A 19,828-nucleotide genomic window follows, 5' to 3' on the forward strand; every position below is an offset into this window, starting at 1 on the left:
ATAGTTTCAAAAATAGCTTTTACAGGATTGTTACTTAATAGTACCTTGCTGAAAATATTAATCTGTGCGTGTTTTCTGTAAAGTGTTATAATTATAACAAAAATAGTGTATCATTTGAAATCACCATTTGTGTCATTTTTCTGTTCTGATCATATGGCCTTCTCTCATTTTTTACTTCCTTTATATTTTTATCTTAAAGGGATACTTATCTTCATTTAATAGAATATATAATTTCTTGCATATTTAATAGTGTATGTTTTGTATAAGGATCGGTTGTTGTTTGTTGTTAGATCATTATTTGCCTGGCTTAGTAACATCCTTTATAACCGTTGGGGCTTTGTCTGAAAAGCCGAATTTCTTGAACCAAAATGTTTTAGAAATAACCAAGTGTCCAACTGTAATTTCTGCGGCACTGTGGCAACTTTGAGTTAGTTAAATGGAAAAACACTCTACAAAATCACAGTTACAAAGGGAGCGTAAATTACAGCTGCACATTGCTGGTGGTCAATTTTCAAACTGCTTCAGTTTTTTCACAAGCAGACCCAGTGGTTGAAAAGGGATATACAGTTCTATCTTCTGGAATAGTTAGTAAGCACAATTAAACATGACCAAACCTAATAGTATATTATTAACAGCTACTAAAATGTAGATTCACAATTTATTCAACCAGCTGCTTTTGTTTTCTTAATGGCCACAGCTACTACCCCTGTCAGGTAAAGTCACGTTGTTCCTTCAGTGTCAGGTTGCCTAACTGATTTGTGCAATGCACATACACTATGCATGTCTAACTGTATAAACTTGTCTAACTAGCTGGTATGTAAATGGCTGCTGTCAGAAAAATCAGTCTGTTGTTTGTTGAAAAAGAAATACAAGTATGAAGATTACATCCTGAACTCTGGAGTCATAAAAGATCATAACAGTTTGGCCACCAGCATTTCACACATGTTATGACTTCCCATAAACACCATATACACCACTATATTTTAAGATCAATTCAACAAGCTTTAGCCATTATTAATCACTTTTTAATGTTAGCGTTGTTGTTGCTGTTTATGAATTTCCCTTTCAAAGTTTACTTTCATAAATTTTGCTCAGTAATTCTGCAGTTTACAGTGCGAACCCATGCATGATATACCATGCATTGACCTTGCTTTACTATGATTAATAATAAGTTTAATGATGTTTTGTCTCACAACCCCACTACTACTACTACTACTACTACTACTACTACTACTAATAATAATAATAATAATAATAATAATAATAATTTGGTAGGTTTATTTATCTCCACAAAAATACTAAAAAATAAATCCCAATAAGTATGAATTATTATTATTATTATTATTATTATTATTATTATTATTAGTAGTAGTAGTAGTAGTATTTAAAACCATATGTATTTTAAACACGCTTCTCCTGTCACAGAAGCTGAATAAATCCATGAGCTGACATGTACTCCATTCCTGATTTATCTTCAGCCACCCTGCAACTCCCGCTTCAGTTAAAACCGGTTGGAGGTAAATCTCCACGTTCCAGGTTTTCTTTGTGCAGAAAATTCGGTGCGCGCAGCTGACGATCTCCACTAGCTCCGGTATCTTCAGGTGTTGAGGTCTGTTCCAGGCTTTCCATCTCACTCGACGCACTTTCCTGGTAGTTTGGGATTCAGGCACTTTCCTGACAGACGAGTTTAGCAGACTTTCTTTCACAACACCAAATGCTGCATTTTGCAAACTTTTTTTTTACAAAAAATGTCGGGACCTACTTTGTTTATATTACAATTTGCATAAATCTGCGTAATTTTTACTTTCAAAAGAAATTGGGAGACTACGTTTTACATTTATTCCGTTTCATAAAGTTACTGGAAAATGCCTTTTCATCAGAGGACAGTGGAACCCCAGCGGGTAAGCAGGTTGAACGAGAGGGAGTACAGGGTAATAGTCGCAGGTGATCGCGGCGATGGGAACAAAGTGCTTGTGGAGCGAGTTAAAGTTAAGAAAAAGCTCCTGTTCACAACTTCGGAGGAGGTTTGCTGTTACACTTTGACCAGTGTCCTTAGACAGCTCTCTGATTTGTCGCGACATGCCAGCAATATTTTTCTGGAGATTGAGAGAGAAACCAGATTTGTATGGGAGAACTCAAACCGAATACAGAACCGCCTGGAAACATTACACAGTACAATCCACAAGCTTGACCACAAGAAAATCAAAATCCGTAAGTTGAATTTAGATTTATTTATTTTACTGATTTTGATCTCCATAAAAATTTATCTTTATCTGTTTCTGTTGGGAAATTACTGTTTTTTTCCTGGACCCGTTTGTTTTTACGTTTACTTACTGGGCAACGATTTTGCTTTAACTTTATTTGTTGTTCATTTGTCGTCATAATTGTGTTTGTGTTTTTCTTGAATTGTCTTAACATTTAATGAAAGCGGAATATCACAGATGTGATGCTAGCTGTGTTGGTTTCCTTTACAATAAATAACCTTTGACTGTGGTGAGATTAAAACGTCTGACACGTACAAAAATGTAACTGTTTCGTTTAGTGTTATTCAATTAAGTTGTCTGTGGTACTGTGCGATGCTGATTGCAGACATGGGTTGCTGTGCGTCACGTGCAGGCAAATTCATTTTTCCTTGTGTGTCTGCAGGTCTAACGAGTGCTGTATGCTAGCTTTGTTTCTTGATTCCCCGACACCTGTGAAACGTGATAGATCTTCAGTCCTTCATTGGCCATCTGTGTGACATAACAGCCTGAGGGCAGCTTGTCTGAAAAAAATGTTCTTTTCACTTTCACTGGTTATATTTTTAACCAGCCTTGTTAAACAGAACGTTTAGACAATGCAGCCAGCCACCTGAAAAGCTCCTGCAATAGATGTGATGCATTGCAATTATAGCTTTGTTGAACATTTTGTGATGCAAACTTCTTTTCTAAAATCTACATTCCCCCACTTGAGTCTTGAATTGAGGAAACCTTTTAGCCCTGACTGACTGACTGCTTAAGGATGGATAGGAGTTCTACTTTTGCTTTGTGTACACTGGCATTTTCTTCCTTTTGAGGCTTGTCAGGATTTCTAATGAAAGGCATTGGGAGGTAGTTGGCACCAAAACTTCTATCTGTGTGTAAAGCACAACTAATATCAGGCTGTTGTGTTTTGCAGATAAGTGTGAACAGTCTTTCTCTACCAACTTGTTTCACAGTTAAAATTGCTTGCTTAACAAACTTGACTTAATTTATAGCACATGTTACATTTGGTATAGGTGGCATGTACTTGTTTTGTCTCTTAGGATGCAAATGTCCGGTCAGTGGTAATCCTAAAATCATGTTTGTTACACAACTGACATATATGATGAATGAACTATTTATCTGGTTTACATGTGAGGCATAAAAACACAAGACAGTCAGCTTTAAACAGATGTGTAACTTGCATGTGTTTTGAAGCATTCATATTTCTGCACTGTGGGCTCACATATATTCAAGGAATGGCCCATCGAAGTATATTTGTAACAGGAGAGGTATGAAGGCAGTTATGTTTATCATATGGCACATTAACATTTCCGTAACGCTGAATTTCTTTTTAGAACATGCAATTCCAGAAGTGGCTGACACCATTGATCACTTGATCGATATTACAGTGCAGTGTTCATAAGGAATTACAAGACAAGGAATTTATAAACACAATCCTAACCAACATACCATACAAGGCAAACAGTATGTAACAAAATATATTCCTGCTATTTTAGTGCCAGCCCCTCCAAGCCCTGTGTTATCGATGAACTTCATGACATATCAGACTTCCTGTTTAGATTGATTGAGAGGTGTTATTCTGCTATAGACAGAAAAAAAAACACAGTAGACACTCATTTATATGAGATTATAGCCTTCAGAATGCACAATACATTGCAGTCATAACAGATTTATTATGTATGGTTGTGTGAGAGAATTCTTTCAATAAAGTATTAGTCAACATGCTGATTACTGAATTGCATGTTTACTTTGGAGGTGTGTTCCTGGCGGTTTGTCATGCATTGTACTAAAACTTGCAGCATGCACAGTTTGGATGTAGAGTTCATGGATTTAGAAACGATTAGAACTATTTTAATGATACAAACAAAGCAGTCTTGCTTGTTGATATACTAGGGAAGCATTTCAGCTGTAAGATCAAAACAGTGGTTTAAGCAATACTTTTTACTGACTTTATTCCAGTACTATCAATTTGGCTTTGAACTTTTTTTATTAAGTTGGTTTGGATAATACTTTATTACCGATTCTCTCGCCTAAATGTTGTGTGTCACAAATAAGCAAACTCGCTTACCATGTAATAATATACCATTGTCAACTTGACAAGAGAATGAGTTGATCAGTGGCTCTTTTTGACCTTTTCTATCTGTAGTATAGGGTTAATGTCAGCGTCTGGTCATGTGGAAGGGAGTTCAAGAAAAACCAACCCAAGACCTTTAAACACAAGTACTGTGCACCTGTTACTGTAATAGGAATTGATTTCCCATGCATTAAATTTGAAGTGTGCACATTGATATGGGGATCAGCTGGTAGGGAATGATGGATAGCCATTAAAAGAAAAGAAAAAAAACAAGCCACAAAATTTAGGTTAACAGAATATTTGAGTAGGTACCAGATTATAAGAGTGCGTGCGTGCGTGTGTGTGTGTGTGAGAGAGAGAGTGTGTGTTTGTGTGTTGGATAATGCACCAAACAGCATTTTTGTAAGGAAGGCATTGATTGATTATCCTTAACCTGAAGACACAAGCACATTCAAAGTTTCCTTCCTCATAGTTTTTTGTTTGTGTGAAACTCACTGCGCTGATACAGGATGGGATTTCTTGTGCACAATGAATGGTTCTCCAAATCCAAATCCTGGCGTAAACTTCGCAAAACAGATCCATTTGGAGGCGTGAGCCCAGCGAGAACTCTCTCTTTCTTGCTCTCTGAGCTTTATTATTAACACCTTTTGTTTCTGACAGACCAGAGAGAAAGACTGGGGGGGAGGGGGAGAATCACAGAGAGCGCAAACTGAGCTTGAATGCTGTGTTATTGCAGCTGTTCATGTAGGTGACAAACAATCTTTTTTGCTCTTCGTAACAGAAAAACAAAAAGCAGCAAGAAAGCCAGCATACTTGATTAACGAGGTATCAGAAGCACAAGCTGAGACTACAATGCTTTCTGAAATTACGATGTTTCTCACTGCCTGTTTCACCGCATGGTTTAACCTTCCGGTTCTTCTGGAATTTCAGAAATAGAACATGATAATACTGTAGTGTTTTTTTTTTTTTTTTTTTAAACCTGTACTGTAGTTTCTAAAGTATTTACCAGGTTATTATTTCAGACAATAAATGTTACAATATTGTGATAATATACCATTGCACACACACAAAACAAATGGTATAGATGTACGCCAGCCTTGATTTCCCTTGTGTTTAAGTGCAATGTAAGCGGAGTGTTGAGCAGGAAACGCATGTCCTCTCTGGAAATCTTTTTGGTATTGCAAGGAAATCTCCGGGTTGTGACCGCAATGTCAGCTGCTGTCTGTTCTCTGAACTACCTCTGTAAGTCTGAAAAGCTGTTGATTATAGTGTTAGTGTGTGGGATGTCCTTTGGTATACAGTACATACGATTTGTTTATGAGGGCTAGGTTAGTATGCTTCTTAAAGAGTAAGTAGCGGGTTCCGAAAAATAGAGCATTATACGTCCCAACTGTTTAAATAACATACCACATTTTTCTTTTCGTTGTTAACATCCTGACAACATTTTACACTTATAACTTTAAAGTCTTTTTCAAAGCTGTTCTAGTGCACTGGCGTTTGAGATCTGGCCTCATTGCAGGTACGTTATTTAAATACTTGTAGCAACAGGTGGGGACATGTAACGCTATATTTTTTTGGAACCCTGCCACTTACTCTTTAAGTTGCCTTGGGATGTGGGCATTTGGCTTCGATTTGAGGTTTAGATGATCACACACTGTTGCATTTCTTAGTGAAAATACCAACAATTAGTAATAACTAGTAATTGTATATGAAGTTCCCTTTTCTGAAAAGTGTAATAGTCTCCAGCTGTGAGACTTATGTGGGAGTCTACAATAGGAGAGAGGATCGGCTATGTTGTGCATGTTCCCAGTTCCCACAGAATGACATACACTGTAGCAGGCCTACTGGGAAGTGCCAAAACAAAGCTTAAAATGAGTGGACAAACAAAAACGTGCATTACTCTTTTTCATTCCCACTGCATTGCTACTGGTTCCTACTTCCGCTTAACCTTGCCTTGACCTTCCCAGCTAAACAGGCTTCTTGTAGGAACTCCTTTGTACTGTAGATGACTCTTCCAGTCTTTATAAGCTACAGTATTGTGTTCAACTAACTCAATTTTAGATTTTTAAAATAGAGAAGCTTACTGAGAGCTAACTTTCTTTATGTGTGATTACATTTTATTTAATCATAAACTGTATACATTTCAATATAAATGGACGACATATTGTGCTAAAATGTTTGATGCCTTTTATTTTGGCTCTCTATTACCCTATTCACACTTGTGCTGTAAGGTGGCCTTTTGTCATATGTGAACGCTCCCAAAAAACAAGTCAAGGATTACTGTATATCCCGGTAGCTCTTCCATTCTGAGTGCAGACTATCTTTACATATTTTAGGCCTGTTTTTCAGTCACATATGTGTCACAGACCTAAATATGAGGCGGCCCTGGCCAGCACAGTGGTGTGAACGGTGGTCAAAGTCATTTAAAATCTGTGCTGAAAATTTACCGTAGCAAACTCCAGTGTGATGTCATAAAGAAAGCCCTCTCTCCTGAATCCACAAACAAGGTATTTACTGATACCTCTGTCTGAGTTATTTTTAGAAGACGCCGAGTGTCTACTGAGTCACTGAGTTATAAGCCATTTAAAGGAGTGCCACTGGGAAGTTACCTTGAAAGACTTTTTGCTGAAATACAAGAGGATTTATTCATAGCTCTTTAGTTCTGCATGGTGTGTCTTTCAGTCTAGTAATGCCATGTTAGATGTTTTATTTGTATCAGTATTTTCTCCAGGAGAGAAGACACTTCAGCTTCGCTTCAGCCGAACCTGGGTGAGCCCATTCCCTTTTCTCCTCACCCGACCCGCTCTCCTTCTTGCACTTTGTTTGCTTGTCTATCGCTTTGAACCAACCTTTTTTATTTATTAATTTTTTTGGTAAAAAATGTAGCATTGATTACATGGTGCTATATATGGTTAATTCACGGAAAGTTACATTTTTGCTTCAGTATATGTGCGCTATAGAAAGGGAGTTATTTTATTTTGTATTTTAGTCAGATGTGTGTTGTGTCCTGTGGCACCCCCACCCCCTCCCCCATTTATAATGCTCTTCAGCTGTAATGCTCATATTGTGTCTCCCCTGAGACCCGCGTTATAGCAAGGGAGCACTGTGTATTGATTTCATGTTGTCAAGATAAACCAGACAGTTATTTTATGCCTGCATTTTTGTGGTTGAGACAAATAATGTACTACATTTTCAAAGCTTTTTCCAAGTCAATGTTAGACCAATTCTGAAAAAAAAAAAAAACCCTTTTCAAATTTTAAAATAATTATAAGAAACAACTTCAGACTACTTGAGCTCCCAACTTAAAAATTGTTTATTTCTATTAACGTGTTAACCTTATTGGAGGGGAAAAAGAGCGCCAAGACGATTCTATACTCCTTCGTAAAACAACAAAAAATAGAGTGCCTATTATGTCGATGAAATTTTAATTCAGACAAACACAAATCAATGTTTTCTGAATGATTCACATAATAATTTTTTACAAAAATAAAATATAGTTCACGTTTCCATTGTAATAATAAAATGGTATTCCAATTTGAAAACAACAAACTTTCATAATGAAAAAATACAAAGGGTAATTTGGCAAAGAAAAAAAAAAATCAGGGTATTTATTTATTAAACTCGGTCACACACCACTAATTAATATATAGATTAGACTAGAGCAGGGGTTCCCAAAGTTTTGGTCAGAGGGCCACTTACTAAGTGGGATATGGTCCGTTATTTAAAGACTCCACTAAGTCAAGTGGCAGCATAACCAGGTTGTGTACTGTAGGGACTGTTGAGATGGTGAATGTGTTTTTTTTAGTAACGGAGCAGACCTGCTTCACAGCTAGCACAAACTAAAAATTGATGCCACACCCTCCCTAGAAATCCACTGGATAGCACTAGGGTATCTGCTTTAATGCATTATTGCACTGCAGCTGCAAATTCTATATGTAGATCTAAATAATTAATCGAGATAATATTATCTTTTTTTGCAGACTTCAGATGAATTTTCTCATGTACTAGTACAGTAGTTCTTGTTTTTTGAACGTTACCTTTTGCCAGACAGTGTTATTCTAAAGAATGGCAACTTTTAAATCCTGTCCTGAAAGCTCATATTGTAGTAATAGTTAAAGATATTTAATTCAATGACAAGCATGTTGACTACATATTATTGGTGTCAGGAAGTATTGCTGACGGATGGACCGAAGGTGCATTTACACAGCATGTCTAATGCTTGTTTATACTGTTGGATGTTTAAAACATGTACAAGTCTCTAAATGTGCAAGCAGTTGACTTCATATTTCATTTTATGTAAATGTTGTTTTTCATAAGCAATGCTTTATCTGTGTTTGTAGTGGAATTAGCTTCATCCCTTCCATTGAGGTTAATAGGACAGTAATTTTCCACCTTGTTCCCAGTAGATTTTTGCGCTGATGTTTATTGCAAATGCGTTGTTGCAGACGGCATCCTGAGAGGTCTCTCTGAAAATGATTCTTGGGGAAAACCCCACAGTTTAAGTGATAACTTCAAAGCAAGTGAGCAAACAGTCCAGTGCTCGTCCAGTGCTCGGCACGTACCTGCTGAAAATAAACAAACTGCTCTAAGGTAGATTTTCCTTTTTACTTTGTTTGTTTACATGGAGTGAAACAGCTCAATTACCATAATAACAATTAACTGCTTATGTCAGTGGTGTTTCACATCCTGCTACTTTACACTAAAACAAGGATAACGTCTAACAGTAAAATAAGTACCGTGAGCTGTATGCTTTTAGGTAGAATTGTTCAACTGAAATGTATCATTGTTTTAACCCTTTGATCCATTTTTTTGTAACCCTATAAGTCATGTAAAGTACTGCATATTATAAACAGAAAAAAAAATCAATAAAGGTATAAATGTAGGCAAAGGCTTCTTGCAGGAGTGTTGTGGGTTGGGTACCACAGACATGCAGTAATATCTGACTGTGTAAATACAAAACAGCTTCAAGCACAACACTTCTAACTAAATACAATCTTGTATGTTTATTATCTGTTCTTAACGAAAATTACTAAACAGGAAAAAGTAACCCATGCAGTCAGGTGTACAGTATGTGTTCCAGTTACTTCTGAATGAACACAAAGTACCTTTACAGAAAGGCAACTCCAGGATAAAAAAATAAATCGTTTGTGTCTCGTACTGAAAGGTAAAAAACATCGGACACAGCATTTTGAGACATTTATAATCTGGAAGGCTTCCGCTTCGCTTAGTCGTTGTGGGAGTGAAGATGTATTTGTTTATTGGTTTGTACAGTATACTTACAAATAAAATCTAAGTTTGAGGTCTTATCAAAACATTAAACAGATAGAAATCTATGGTGTAAATTATATATTCAAGTGCCATTATCAAAATAGATACACTGCAATTTAGGGCTTGCAGAGCCCTAATGATTAGGTACAGACAAGACCAATTTTTAGTGTTTGTCGAGGCAGAGCCATTCCATGTTGCTAATTAACAGAATATCATTGATTTATAGTTACAGTCCTGCCCCTATCAGCCAGAGGTGCCAATGGAGAGCATGAGAACTTAACTGCAACATGCTGATTTAACAGTAAAAAGCAGAAGGTGCTTATTTGTGGGTAGGGTGCTGATTGCATGCATACTTTGCAACCCTCAGGTGTGTAATGAGCATGTTAACCTTGAATTGGAGATTGGCATAGACCATGCTCAAAAAATATGTGGTACATGTAGAATGTCTTCTTGATTGTTTAAGCAGGTTGAAGCAGGATATACTTGGCTGTACTTTATTACTAGCCTCAGGGGTGTACTGTGCAGAATCTCTTGCGGCAGGAATAAATTGGAAGATGTCTTATATTACTATGGACTATCTATTCCCTGAATACCTGTTCATGGGACTTCTAACCCAGGTTTTATTAAAACATGCATTGGCATTTGCCATGATCTGATATTCTTCACACTGTGAGTGTACTATAAGATGGTTGTGGTAGCCTTCTTTTTTTATGGTGCTACTGACACACCTGACCTGATAATTGTGAAAGTCGATGGTAGTTGTAATTTACAGACCTTTGTTATGTTAAGCCTTATTTGTTTTATGATTTTATGCTTCATTATTCAGGTTTTTAAATGTGTATTTAAAAAAAAAAAAAAGAAAAAAATGACAGTAGTTTTTTTTTTTTTGCCTTTTGGCAAGTAGGTAAAAATCTTTTAATGAGATTTAAGGAAGTTAAGAAAATAACCAACTTATTATATTTACCCACCTGAAATTGCACTGAAGTACGGAGCTGCAATTTCAGTAGACATGCCCTTCATGATCTCTTGCATCTACGTGGAAAATGTTCTTTAAAAGTAATCTCGCATCTCTCCTTATCGTCATATTGAAGAGCAGCCTCAGTACAGTGATTAATACAGTACACCCTCGTTATAACAAACCTGTTGGGGTCCAAACCTTTTGATTGTCGAGGGGTTCACTTTAGCGGTAGGAAAATCAAAATGAACGATAAACTGTTGGAGTAAGTTAATGAGATGAGATTGTGAATAAAAGTAGAATTACATGTACCTGTTTGTCTCATGTATGTGTGCAGTATTCTGCCTTTGCTTTATCCTGTTCGTTAAAGAATTAAAACGCAGTACAAAAAGCAAAAATCCCGAAACGAGGCTTTTATTCAAAATCAACCTGGGACATGAAAAGTTTGACATGAAAAGTTCATCAGATCCATTTTGCTTTGTTGCAGGGTTGCTGAACAAGCCAAAAAACTTTTTCTAATAAATGCAGCAAATGCTAAAACACAAACTAGCTTTCAAAGCATCCCTCCAGTGTTTATAATGACATATTTGTCTTTGACAACCGAAATGAATTCTACAAAGAGGGCATGAAGTTAGCAGATTTGGAAATAAATTCCTTGACAGTATTTTCACCTCGATGTGTGCTGCCCTCCCACTGTCTCTGGTGCCTCCTTGGCTGTATCTTCACAGCGGGCGGCAAAGATGTTCCTCAAAGATTTTCACACGTCACTACTTCCTGACCAACCTCAAAGCTGCTGGCTTTAAAACCGACAAATCGCCGAATAAAAAGTAAAAATGTCAGGTTTGACTGCCTCAAGCTCCTTGTTTTTCAAAGGGCTTGGTTCAGTTGTCTTTTAAGCTTCTCTTAAACCAGGTGGAAATCCCTAATAGGCATCTCCAAAGACGTTTAAAAAAAACCAGATGGTGGTTCTTCCGCCAAGTGCTATCCATGCAGTATAATCTGAATCAATCTTGATGAGAAGCATGAAAGTGCTTTATTCTCACATTTTATTAATTGAACTTTGAGGGCATTAGACCTGGGTGACAAAAAACAGAGCCGGAGGAACGCAGCCGCGTTAATGATATATTATGTTTCATTTTTAATTTGTTTTTTAAAATCCAGATTTAAAGTGTCTCTGTAACTGTTTATACTCCCAAGCTTTTTCTCTTCCCTTAAAACAAGCTGTCTCTTTAGCACAAAATGAAAATTAAGCAGTACGCTTAATGGATTCTTAAACTTCTTGGGAGTCTTCCTTCGTTGCTGTTTTTTGAAGAGGAACATGCACAACACATCCTGCTTAAACAAAATCAAGGCATCTCGCCAGCTGGGGGGACAAATTATCCATTCTGTCTGTCTCAGCATCCATGCCAATACTTCTCACTTTGGGAAAATGAAACGCGTGACTGAGATCCTAATGTTTTCAGTGAATTAGCTCCTTAACAATGCTCTTTGAAATGATTGCTCATTTCAGTCTACTCTACTTTTTCACATGCTTTTTTTTTTTTTTAACAAATTCTACATAGTGTGTGTGTATGTGTGTATATATATATATGCAGTCAGGTTTATAAGAATCAACCGCATATAGTGATCAAAACCACTGGGACAAAATCATTCTTATACTAACCAATGTAAAATAATCCACTTGTAAGAATAATTTTGTGGAAAACTGACTACATGTAATACGGTACTTGATCAAGTGCAATGACGTGTACAGCCAATAAAGCTGTTTTTGAATTTGAGTTTGATCACATCTCGCATGATTAGGGCGGTACGCAGCGTGGATAGTGCAGTGATGCGGGAAACACTGCATTGCGTAATCAGACAGTGACTGCACCACTGCATTGTGCAGATATGATTTTTGTGTTCTCTGTTAGTGAAACTTTGTTTCAATAAAGTGAATACACATTCACTGAATAGCCTACATACCGAGTACAGCAGTGCTATTGTGTGATATGCATGTAGAGGGAGTGGGAATTGCGGTGCAGCGTAGTGAGGAGGAGGAGGAGGAGGGTGATTGCAGAGCTTTGCATCTCAGCTTAATGAAAAACTGTGAGATTTGCATTGCAGCAGAAAATAAGTAAGTCGTAGATGCTTAAACGCAGTGGTAGTCGTGACAGTAAAGTACTGAACTGTAATGTCTTTTTAATTCAAAGGCCTTTACACATAACACCACACAGCAGTTAAACTAGGCACCCTCGCAAGACGATTGCTTCTCAAGTATACTGTAGTAAAATAGGAGTCTGCAGCCTTGAGTAAACATAATCATGATCATATAACAAGCTACTTACCCACGAAGGCTTGTTTTGATGTCCTAAATGACTGAGCACCATTGACATCTATACACATACTGTATTTAAAGTGCTGATGGCATGCTTTTGCTAACTGTAATGTGACAGAGTGGCTGAGGGCAGAGTAAATTATCAGGCTGGAGTCATGATTTTACAGTTTTGAAACCGGCGTTGGTTTTATTTTTCTATACCGTGGTGGCAAAACAACCGCTAATACAACAAATAAAATAAACCTAGCTCTCAGTTGGCGCACTAATAAACAATACTTTGTGTGGAACAAACATTATATCTCTTTCTTTCTTCTGCTTCCTTACTCCTCTATACCCCCATCAGAAAGCTGAGGGCTAAGCCCTTTTTATCAAGGTGCCATTAACTTTAACAAACAGACAGGGAACAAGCTATTATCATTCTCTTACTAACATACTCATTCTGCACCACAGTAATCATGTCGGTCCACTTTTAAGAATCAACTGCTTATAAGAATAAAATCACCTGGGACGGATGTGATTCCTATAAACAGAGTGCAGTGTGTGTAATGTATATATATTATAGTAAATGTGGACTGGAGAGGAGGGTCGTAGTGGAAAATTATTGCCCCAAGGGAAGACTATTTTTACCGACAAGGAGTTATAATCCCACCCTGGAGGAAACGATATGGTCTTCCAGAGGGGCATTTAATTTTCCACTATGGCTGAGTCTGCAGTACATATTTAGTATATGAATCAGGCAAGAAAATAAGTGAGGCAAGGTTGGATATTACTTTATATATTTTGCTTAAATATAGCTGGTACAGCATAAGTAAATACATCAATAACAGAAAATGTTTTTGAGGTTCATACCGCATACTATAGTTCTCAAAGTCTTTTTGGCATACAGCGCTCTGTGTGGATTCCTGACTGCTACATAACACAAGTACATTTAGATCCTGGCCGTCATATTTGTTTACACCGTCAAATTGAATTTGTTTGAATTTCGGAAAGTCAGAAAAGAAGAAAATCTTTAATCACCATTTTAGTTTTTTGGAGCACCTTTCTTTTGGAGTATGTTTTGTAATTAATTTTCTGTTATCTTACAGAACTGCTGTTGAGCTGTTCTTTCACTTTCAGCCATTTTCTCTTATTGTGAGGAGTGAACCAGATATGAAGTCCATTAAAAAATTCCCTGGTATCAGGCTGACAGTCTGTAAATGAGTCCAGTGTTTTTGGAAGGATTCCTGCAAAAACTGAATTTTCAGCCCGAAAAAGAGAAAGAGTGTTCTGTTGAAAAGGGGCGGGACTGACAGTGATGTGAACCAATCACATGACAGAGGCAGACTATTACCTTGTGGTGTAGGGATATTAGGGCAATAATTCAATCTGTTTTTGCTCCGATGATGAGGTTTTAACCAATCACAGGTCAGAGTTTCCAAGCACTGATATATATATATATATATATATATATATATATATATATATATATATATATATATATATATATATATATATATATATATATATATATATATATATATTTATCTCTATAGATAGAGACTTTCTAATATACTTTCAAAGTACACTACATTCTGGTCAGGTTACTAAACATGAGACCCATACAGACACATAAATTTAACATATACAGGACATGTAGCACTGCTTTATCCCATGGTCTCAAACCTTTTGATGATTGTTATGACTTAATATTACCAGGCAATTTCTGCTTTCAGATGATTTACAGCTGCTACAATGTAGAAGTCTGCATTTTTGCTGTATTCTAGGGCTTAACATACAAAGATGGCGGTAATTTCAGGCCATCACGTTATGGCTATGGAACATGTCTGGAGAAAGGCCGGTTGTCAGAAATATTGAGATTTCTGTTTAAAAACTAAATAAACTGCTCACACCTTTTGTAGTGCTTGGTTTATTAATTGCTGCAGATCTATTTGGTAGCTATTAGGCTATACGCTAGCAACCTTTAGCTTACCCGATTGATCATGCTCTGGTACGTGGAACCTATATATCGTCTTAAAAGCACCAGGTGACACTTGAAATAATGCTTTAATTTACTTGACTGAGTACTCCTTGTCTGCTTGTTTTTATCTTCTTGGGAGACATGTTATCACACAGCAGATTGATTTGGAAATGCATTGGGTTAAAAGCTTAGTTTATCCATGGCCCTTAGGTGTTGGATCTTACTTTTTGGCATAATCAACCTATTGAATATGGAACAGTGTCTATGATTTCCATATAGTACAGTACATGCTACCTTCACCCCATCATGCAGCTCTGCAGCTATAGATCACATTGCTCTCTTGATTCAGCAAATAGCATTGGCTTGGCCATTATAGATATGCCCCTTCCCCTTAAAGGGAGACTCCTTGTTAGCAGTGTCTGTTATGTCCCCCCATCTTATCAAGAGGAGTTACAATCCCCTGTCTGGAACTGGATAGATCTTTGAAGGGCACTAAAGAATAAGCTGATTCCTGCTGCTGCTTTAGACAGTGTTGTCGGTACTAAAAATGAACAGTACTAAATGAAGGGGATTATCTCGTACATTTATTTATTTTACCGTGTAGTTTAGGGCTTCTGTAAGATTGCATGCTTATATTGAACCCTGCTTAAATCAGATGGGCCACTTAACAAAACAAGCATCTAAAATGCCCCTAAGTTAGGACAAATGTACATTGAAATATGGTTAAACTGTTTTTAAACATGTTTTTGTTTGTATAAAATTTTAGTTTAGTACAGATATGTGTCGAAATGTGTATTTCACAGACCCCGATTTTAGAACTAACCTTACCTAATGTTACCTTAGGTAAGGTAATCCAAGACTAGCCCTTTTATCAGAGCTAAAAATAAAAGCAGACACACAAATGTTTTAACAGTGCTGGCAATTTGCAAATATTTACACAATGCAGTGTACACAGAGTTGATGCTGACCTCAAGTTTTACGTTACAGTTTAGCACTAAGTAAACTCATTTCTGTTGACTTTTGCGTACAATCAAGCCACTCAAATATATGTTAATATTGATTTAAATAGGGTTTTTAGGTGACGTTGGAAGTTAAAATTGTGACAAAAAGTTGTATGGGGGGGGGGTGGAACAATGTCTAATTCTCCGTGTAGTACAGATTAGGTAACATCATGTGACATTCCCAGCTGTAATGTTTACTTTTTATATTACAAATGACGTTTGTATGATATTCCCCACACCCGTCGTTTTTCCGGGGTGCAGCAAAAAGAAATCAGTTTAACTTTTTTTAGGTGTAACTAAACTCATTTGATTTGAGTAAGAACATGAAAAAAAAAACAAAACAAAACAAAACAAAAAAAAACCCTGCTATTGAAATTTTAAAATTTCAGATTGTTAGACAGCAACAGAAAGTTTCAAGGACAAACCCCATTTATCGTGCCAGTCTGTGCAACATTGACCTCAACTGTAGTTGTAGGATTGCTTTCAGTAGCCAGAACTGGGAAGTCTCAGAGTGAGAGTGATAACAGTGTGCTACTAAAAACTCAAGAGGGACCGTGCTTCAAGGTGAGCTGTCATAAAAAGTGAAGATAGATTCAGAACAGGCGAACAGGAACAGAGGATCAAAAAGCGACTGTCAGATTAATGGAGGCACACCGCTGAGGCCAGAGAAGTGAGAGTACAGCGGCTGTCCCAAACTGTTAGTATTAATTTAGTTCGATGTTAAGCAAATATTGGAGGGGGTTCGATGCTGAATAAAAGTTCCAGTAATGTTTTCAACATTTTACAAAAGCATGTTTAATCTGTAATGGCCCTGGTTGTAGAAAAGTGTTGTAACCTACAAAGATCTTCATTAATAATTGCAGTTAATTCTTGCTGCCTGTCTAAAACAGTGACCAACTGCAAGGGTTTTTTAGTCCTGCCTTTCCATGAAATAAATATGGTCTAGCAGGGGCAGTTAGGAGAATGGCGTCAGTTGGCAGCAATTCAGAAGTGAGTGAGATAAAACAAGCTGAGGTAGAGTACCCTGTGGGAGGGAAGTTTAAATCAACAGTGGCTGTTTGCTTGGCTGTGGAAGATTGGCTTCTGGGGAAGTGACCTTTTGGAACAGAATACAATGCAGGCAGTATTCAGGCTGCGGAAGCAGGATCAAATTGGAGGACATATGTTTTTTATTAATGGGCATGGATCATGAAAATGATTATTATTATTTTTTTTTTTTTAAACAGTCCATATTTGTAATACAGTTACGTTTATTGGTAGTGGCTTTGTTTCTTTGCTTTTCTCATGTGTACTGACTGTGCTTCCTTTCTACCACTAAAACCTCTGCCTAAGTGATTTGTGTCTTGACTCCTGAAGGAAGGAGGTAATCTAGAATAGCAGTGGTTTTGAAGTTTATAAAACTACATTACAAACATATAAAGAACTGCACCATGCAGTGCACATATTTCTATTAAAAGCTCTATTTTTGTCATTCCATTAATCAACTTTAAGAACGTCCTTTTTAATATTGTCATGGATTCATTTTGCTTAACGATAATGATAATAATTCAATTGACTGTGTACCATGGGTGATATTTTGGGGATTTTGTTTACTGTTCGCTAAAAACATTGGCCTACATTAGAAAATGAATAGCAATTCATGTATTATCTTTCTGAATGGTTGTGTGCCTTGTGTAGTGACAGGATGGGGCAGGTTTATGCCTTATTCTTACTGACACCTATCTGTGAAGTCTAGTTTCAGCAATGGGTTGAGAGGCAAGGACCTAGAAGAAGGTTTTGCTGCCTGATATCTTTGGTCTATATGTCAGTTGTTTTTATCAGACTTTCTATTTAGGGTCTGGTGTGATCAGGAAGGTGAACTTATGAACCTGGAGTGCACAGGGTCAAGATGAATGAGTTGACTGGTTTAGCATTTATAGCTGTGCGGAACTGGCATGCTGCTGAAGGCATGCACGTTACCAAAAAAGTGACAATGGAATGATGCTGTTGTGGACATCTGGAGTGACTTCCGCCATGTGGTTTTAGAGGAGTTACTGTACAAAACATTTCATTATTATTAGATCACACTTTACAAAACACATCCCTTATTCACACACAAAGTGTGTCTTTGAAAGAAAAGGAATCATTTTAGACTGGTTTTATATGAGTCACAGTATTCTATACTGTGGCCAAAAAAAAAAGAAAAAAAACAGATCTATAATTTACATCTTTACCAAAACAATTGATGTGGAATGGAAGAGATTATCCTCAACACCTGTGAGGTGAGCAAGATGTTCCGTAGCAGAGCGCAAGATGAACTTGACAGATTGCAGCTCTTTTAAAATCTGGCAGGATTTATTGCCCCGACTTTAGTTCTAAAGTGTCTAACTATTTATTAGCTGTAATAACAATGTAAGTCAAGAATGTTTTACAAACTGCTTGCAGCTTTTATTTTCATTTGCTATAATTATGTGTTTGTGACACCTTCTTTAATAGAACAAACTTATTCTTCAGCCAAAAGAATTAAAATGTTTTAATATGGGTGTGAGGCGAGAGTGTATTAAATGGAATGTCCAGACAGTAATATGTGTACAGAAATAAAATAATTTATTTTTATTTTCTATACACAACAAAAAGGATTAAATAACAAACAAAAAAACAAAATGGTGTGAGGGAAGGAGTGCAGGGGTGAAATCCAAAACAAACTGATGACACGTCTTTAATTTGTCTTCGTCGTGACCATAAACAAAAAAAAGACAAAAGAAATGTTAGTATTTCAAAAAAAACCCGCTGCACAAAACCAGTCTCTCCCTTCACCCGTGACTCCTCCTACTTTTTCTTTCGGACCAACCCCGAACACAGTAGTACGTTCCCTTTAGTATGTAATGTCCCGCCTCTGTAGTCAGTGGAACACCAATCCCCAACTGACACGTGTCCTTATCCTTCACTTGACTCCAGTGGCTGGAATTTACATACTCGTACTTCCGCCCCTCACCAAGGTGCCGCCCCTCAAAAGATGACTTTTGCCATGGTCACGAGATCTTGGTAAGGGAAGTCCCGAGTTGGTTTGATGCCACCTACTGTCGGGAGGCTGAATCACAGACCGAAACCCCTTTGACTCATCACATATCCCACCCCTCAGAGTGGAGCCGAAGGAACACTCGGAAACCTCTAACCCTTCCCTTTTACCTCCCTCCCGGGAAAAAAAATCAGCATTTTGATGTAACTTACCCGCACGATACCTTATTTGAAAGGCGAAGGGTTGGAGCGCCAGGTACCACCGCGTAATCCTAGCGTTTGAATCCTTCATCGTGTCTAACCACTTTAAAGAAGCGTGATCTGTGATGAGTACAAAGGGTCGTCCCAGAAGATAGTATTTTAAAGATTCCACTGCCCATTTCACTGCCAGGCATTCTTTCTCCACTACCGAATACCTCTGTTCTCTGGGCAGTAACTTCCGACTGATGTATAGTATCGGGTGTTCTATACCATCTCTCTCCTGGGACAGAACCGCCCCCAGACCAGTCTGCGATGCATCTGTCTGCAGGACGAACTCTCGGCTGAAATCCGGGCTTATTAATGCTGGGGCCTGACTCAAATTAGTTTTAATAGATTCAAAGGCTGTCTGACACTCTGCACTCCACTTAACTTTATTTGGAGCGTTCTTTTTAGTGAGATCAGTGAGAGGGGCGGCTATAGTGGAAAAGTGTGGAATAAAGCGGCGGTAATAACCAGCCAACCCTAACAGTGATCTCACCTGGGTTTTCGTGGTAGGTACCGGTGAATCCAACAAAGCCTGGACTTTTGAAACCAACGGTTTCACTCTACCCTTACCCATTATGAAACCTAAATATTTAGTTTCTTCTTTTCCAATAGCGCACTTTGCCATGTTCGCTGTGAGCCCCGCCCTCCTCAGAGACTGTAAGACGGCTTCTAATCTAGTCAAATGTTCTCTCCAGGAAGAACTATAAATGACTACATCATCGATATACGCAGCTGCATACTCTCGATGAGGTTGTAAAACCCTGTCCATT

The 19,828-nt window shown here is 37.5% G+C and overlaps 1 protein-coding gene across 2 annotated transcripts in view; it reads left to right on the forward strand.

The window, feature by feature from the left end:
• The first annotated feature begins 1,606 nt into the window (after positions 1-1,606).
• The window catches only part of LOC121317023 (NHS-like protein 1), a 132,059-nt gene continuing 113,837 nt past the window's right edge, over positions 1,607-19,828 (forward strand). The window contains exon 1 of one of the 2 annotated variants that reach the window (XM_041252547.1): positions 1,607-2,211. In XM_041252547.1, the coding sequence (XP_041108481.1) occupies positions 1,866-2,211 (346 nt within the window). In that variant the 5' untranslated portion in view covers positions 1,607-1,865. The remainder of the gene's footprint in view (positions 2,212-19,828) is intronic. The other variant, XM_041252548.1, reaches the window with a different exon arrangement.

The sequence above is a fragment of the Polyodon spathula genome, chromosome 6 (genome assembly GCF_017654505.1).
Source record: "Polyodon spathula isolate WHYD16114869_AA chromosome 6, ASM1765450v1, whole genome shotgun sequence".
Taxonomy (NCBI): Eukaryota; Metazoa; Chordata; class Actinopteri; order Acipenseriformes; family Polyodontidae; genus Polyodon; species Polyodon spathula.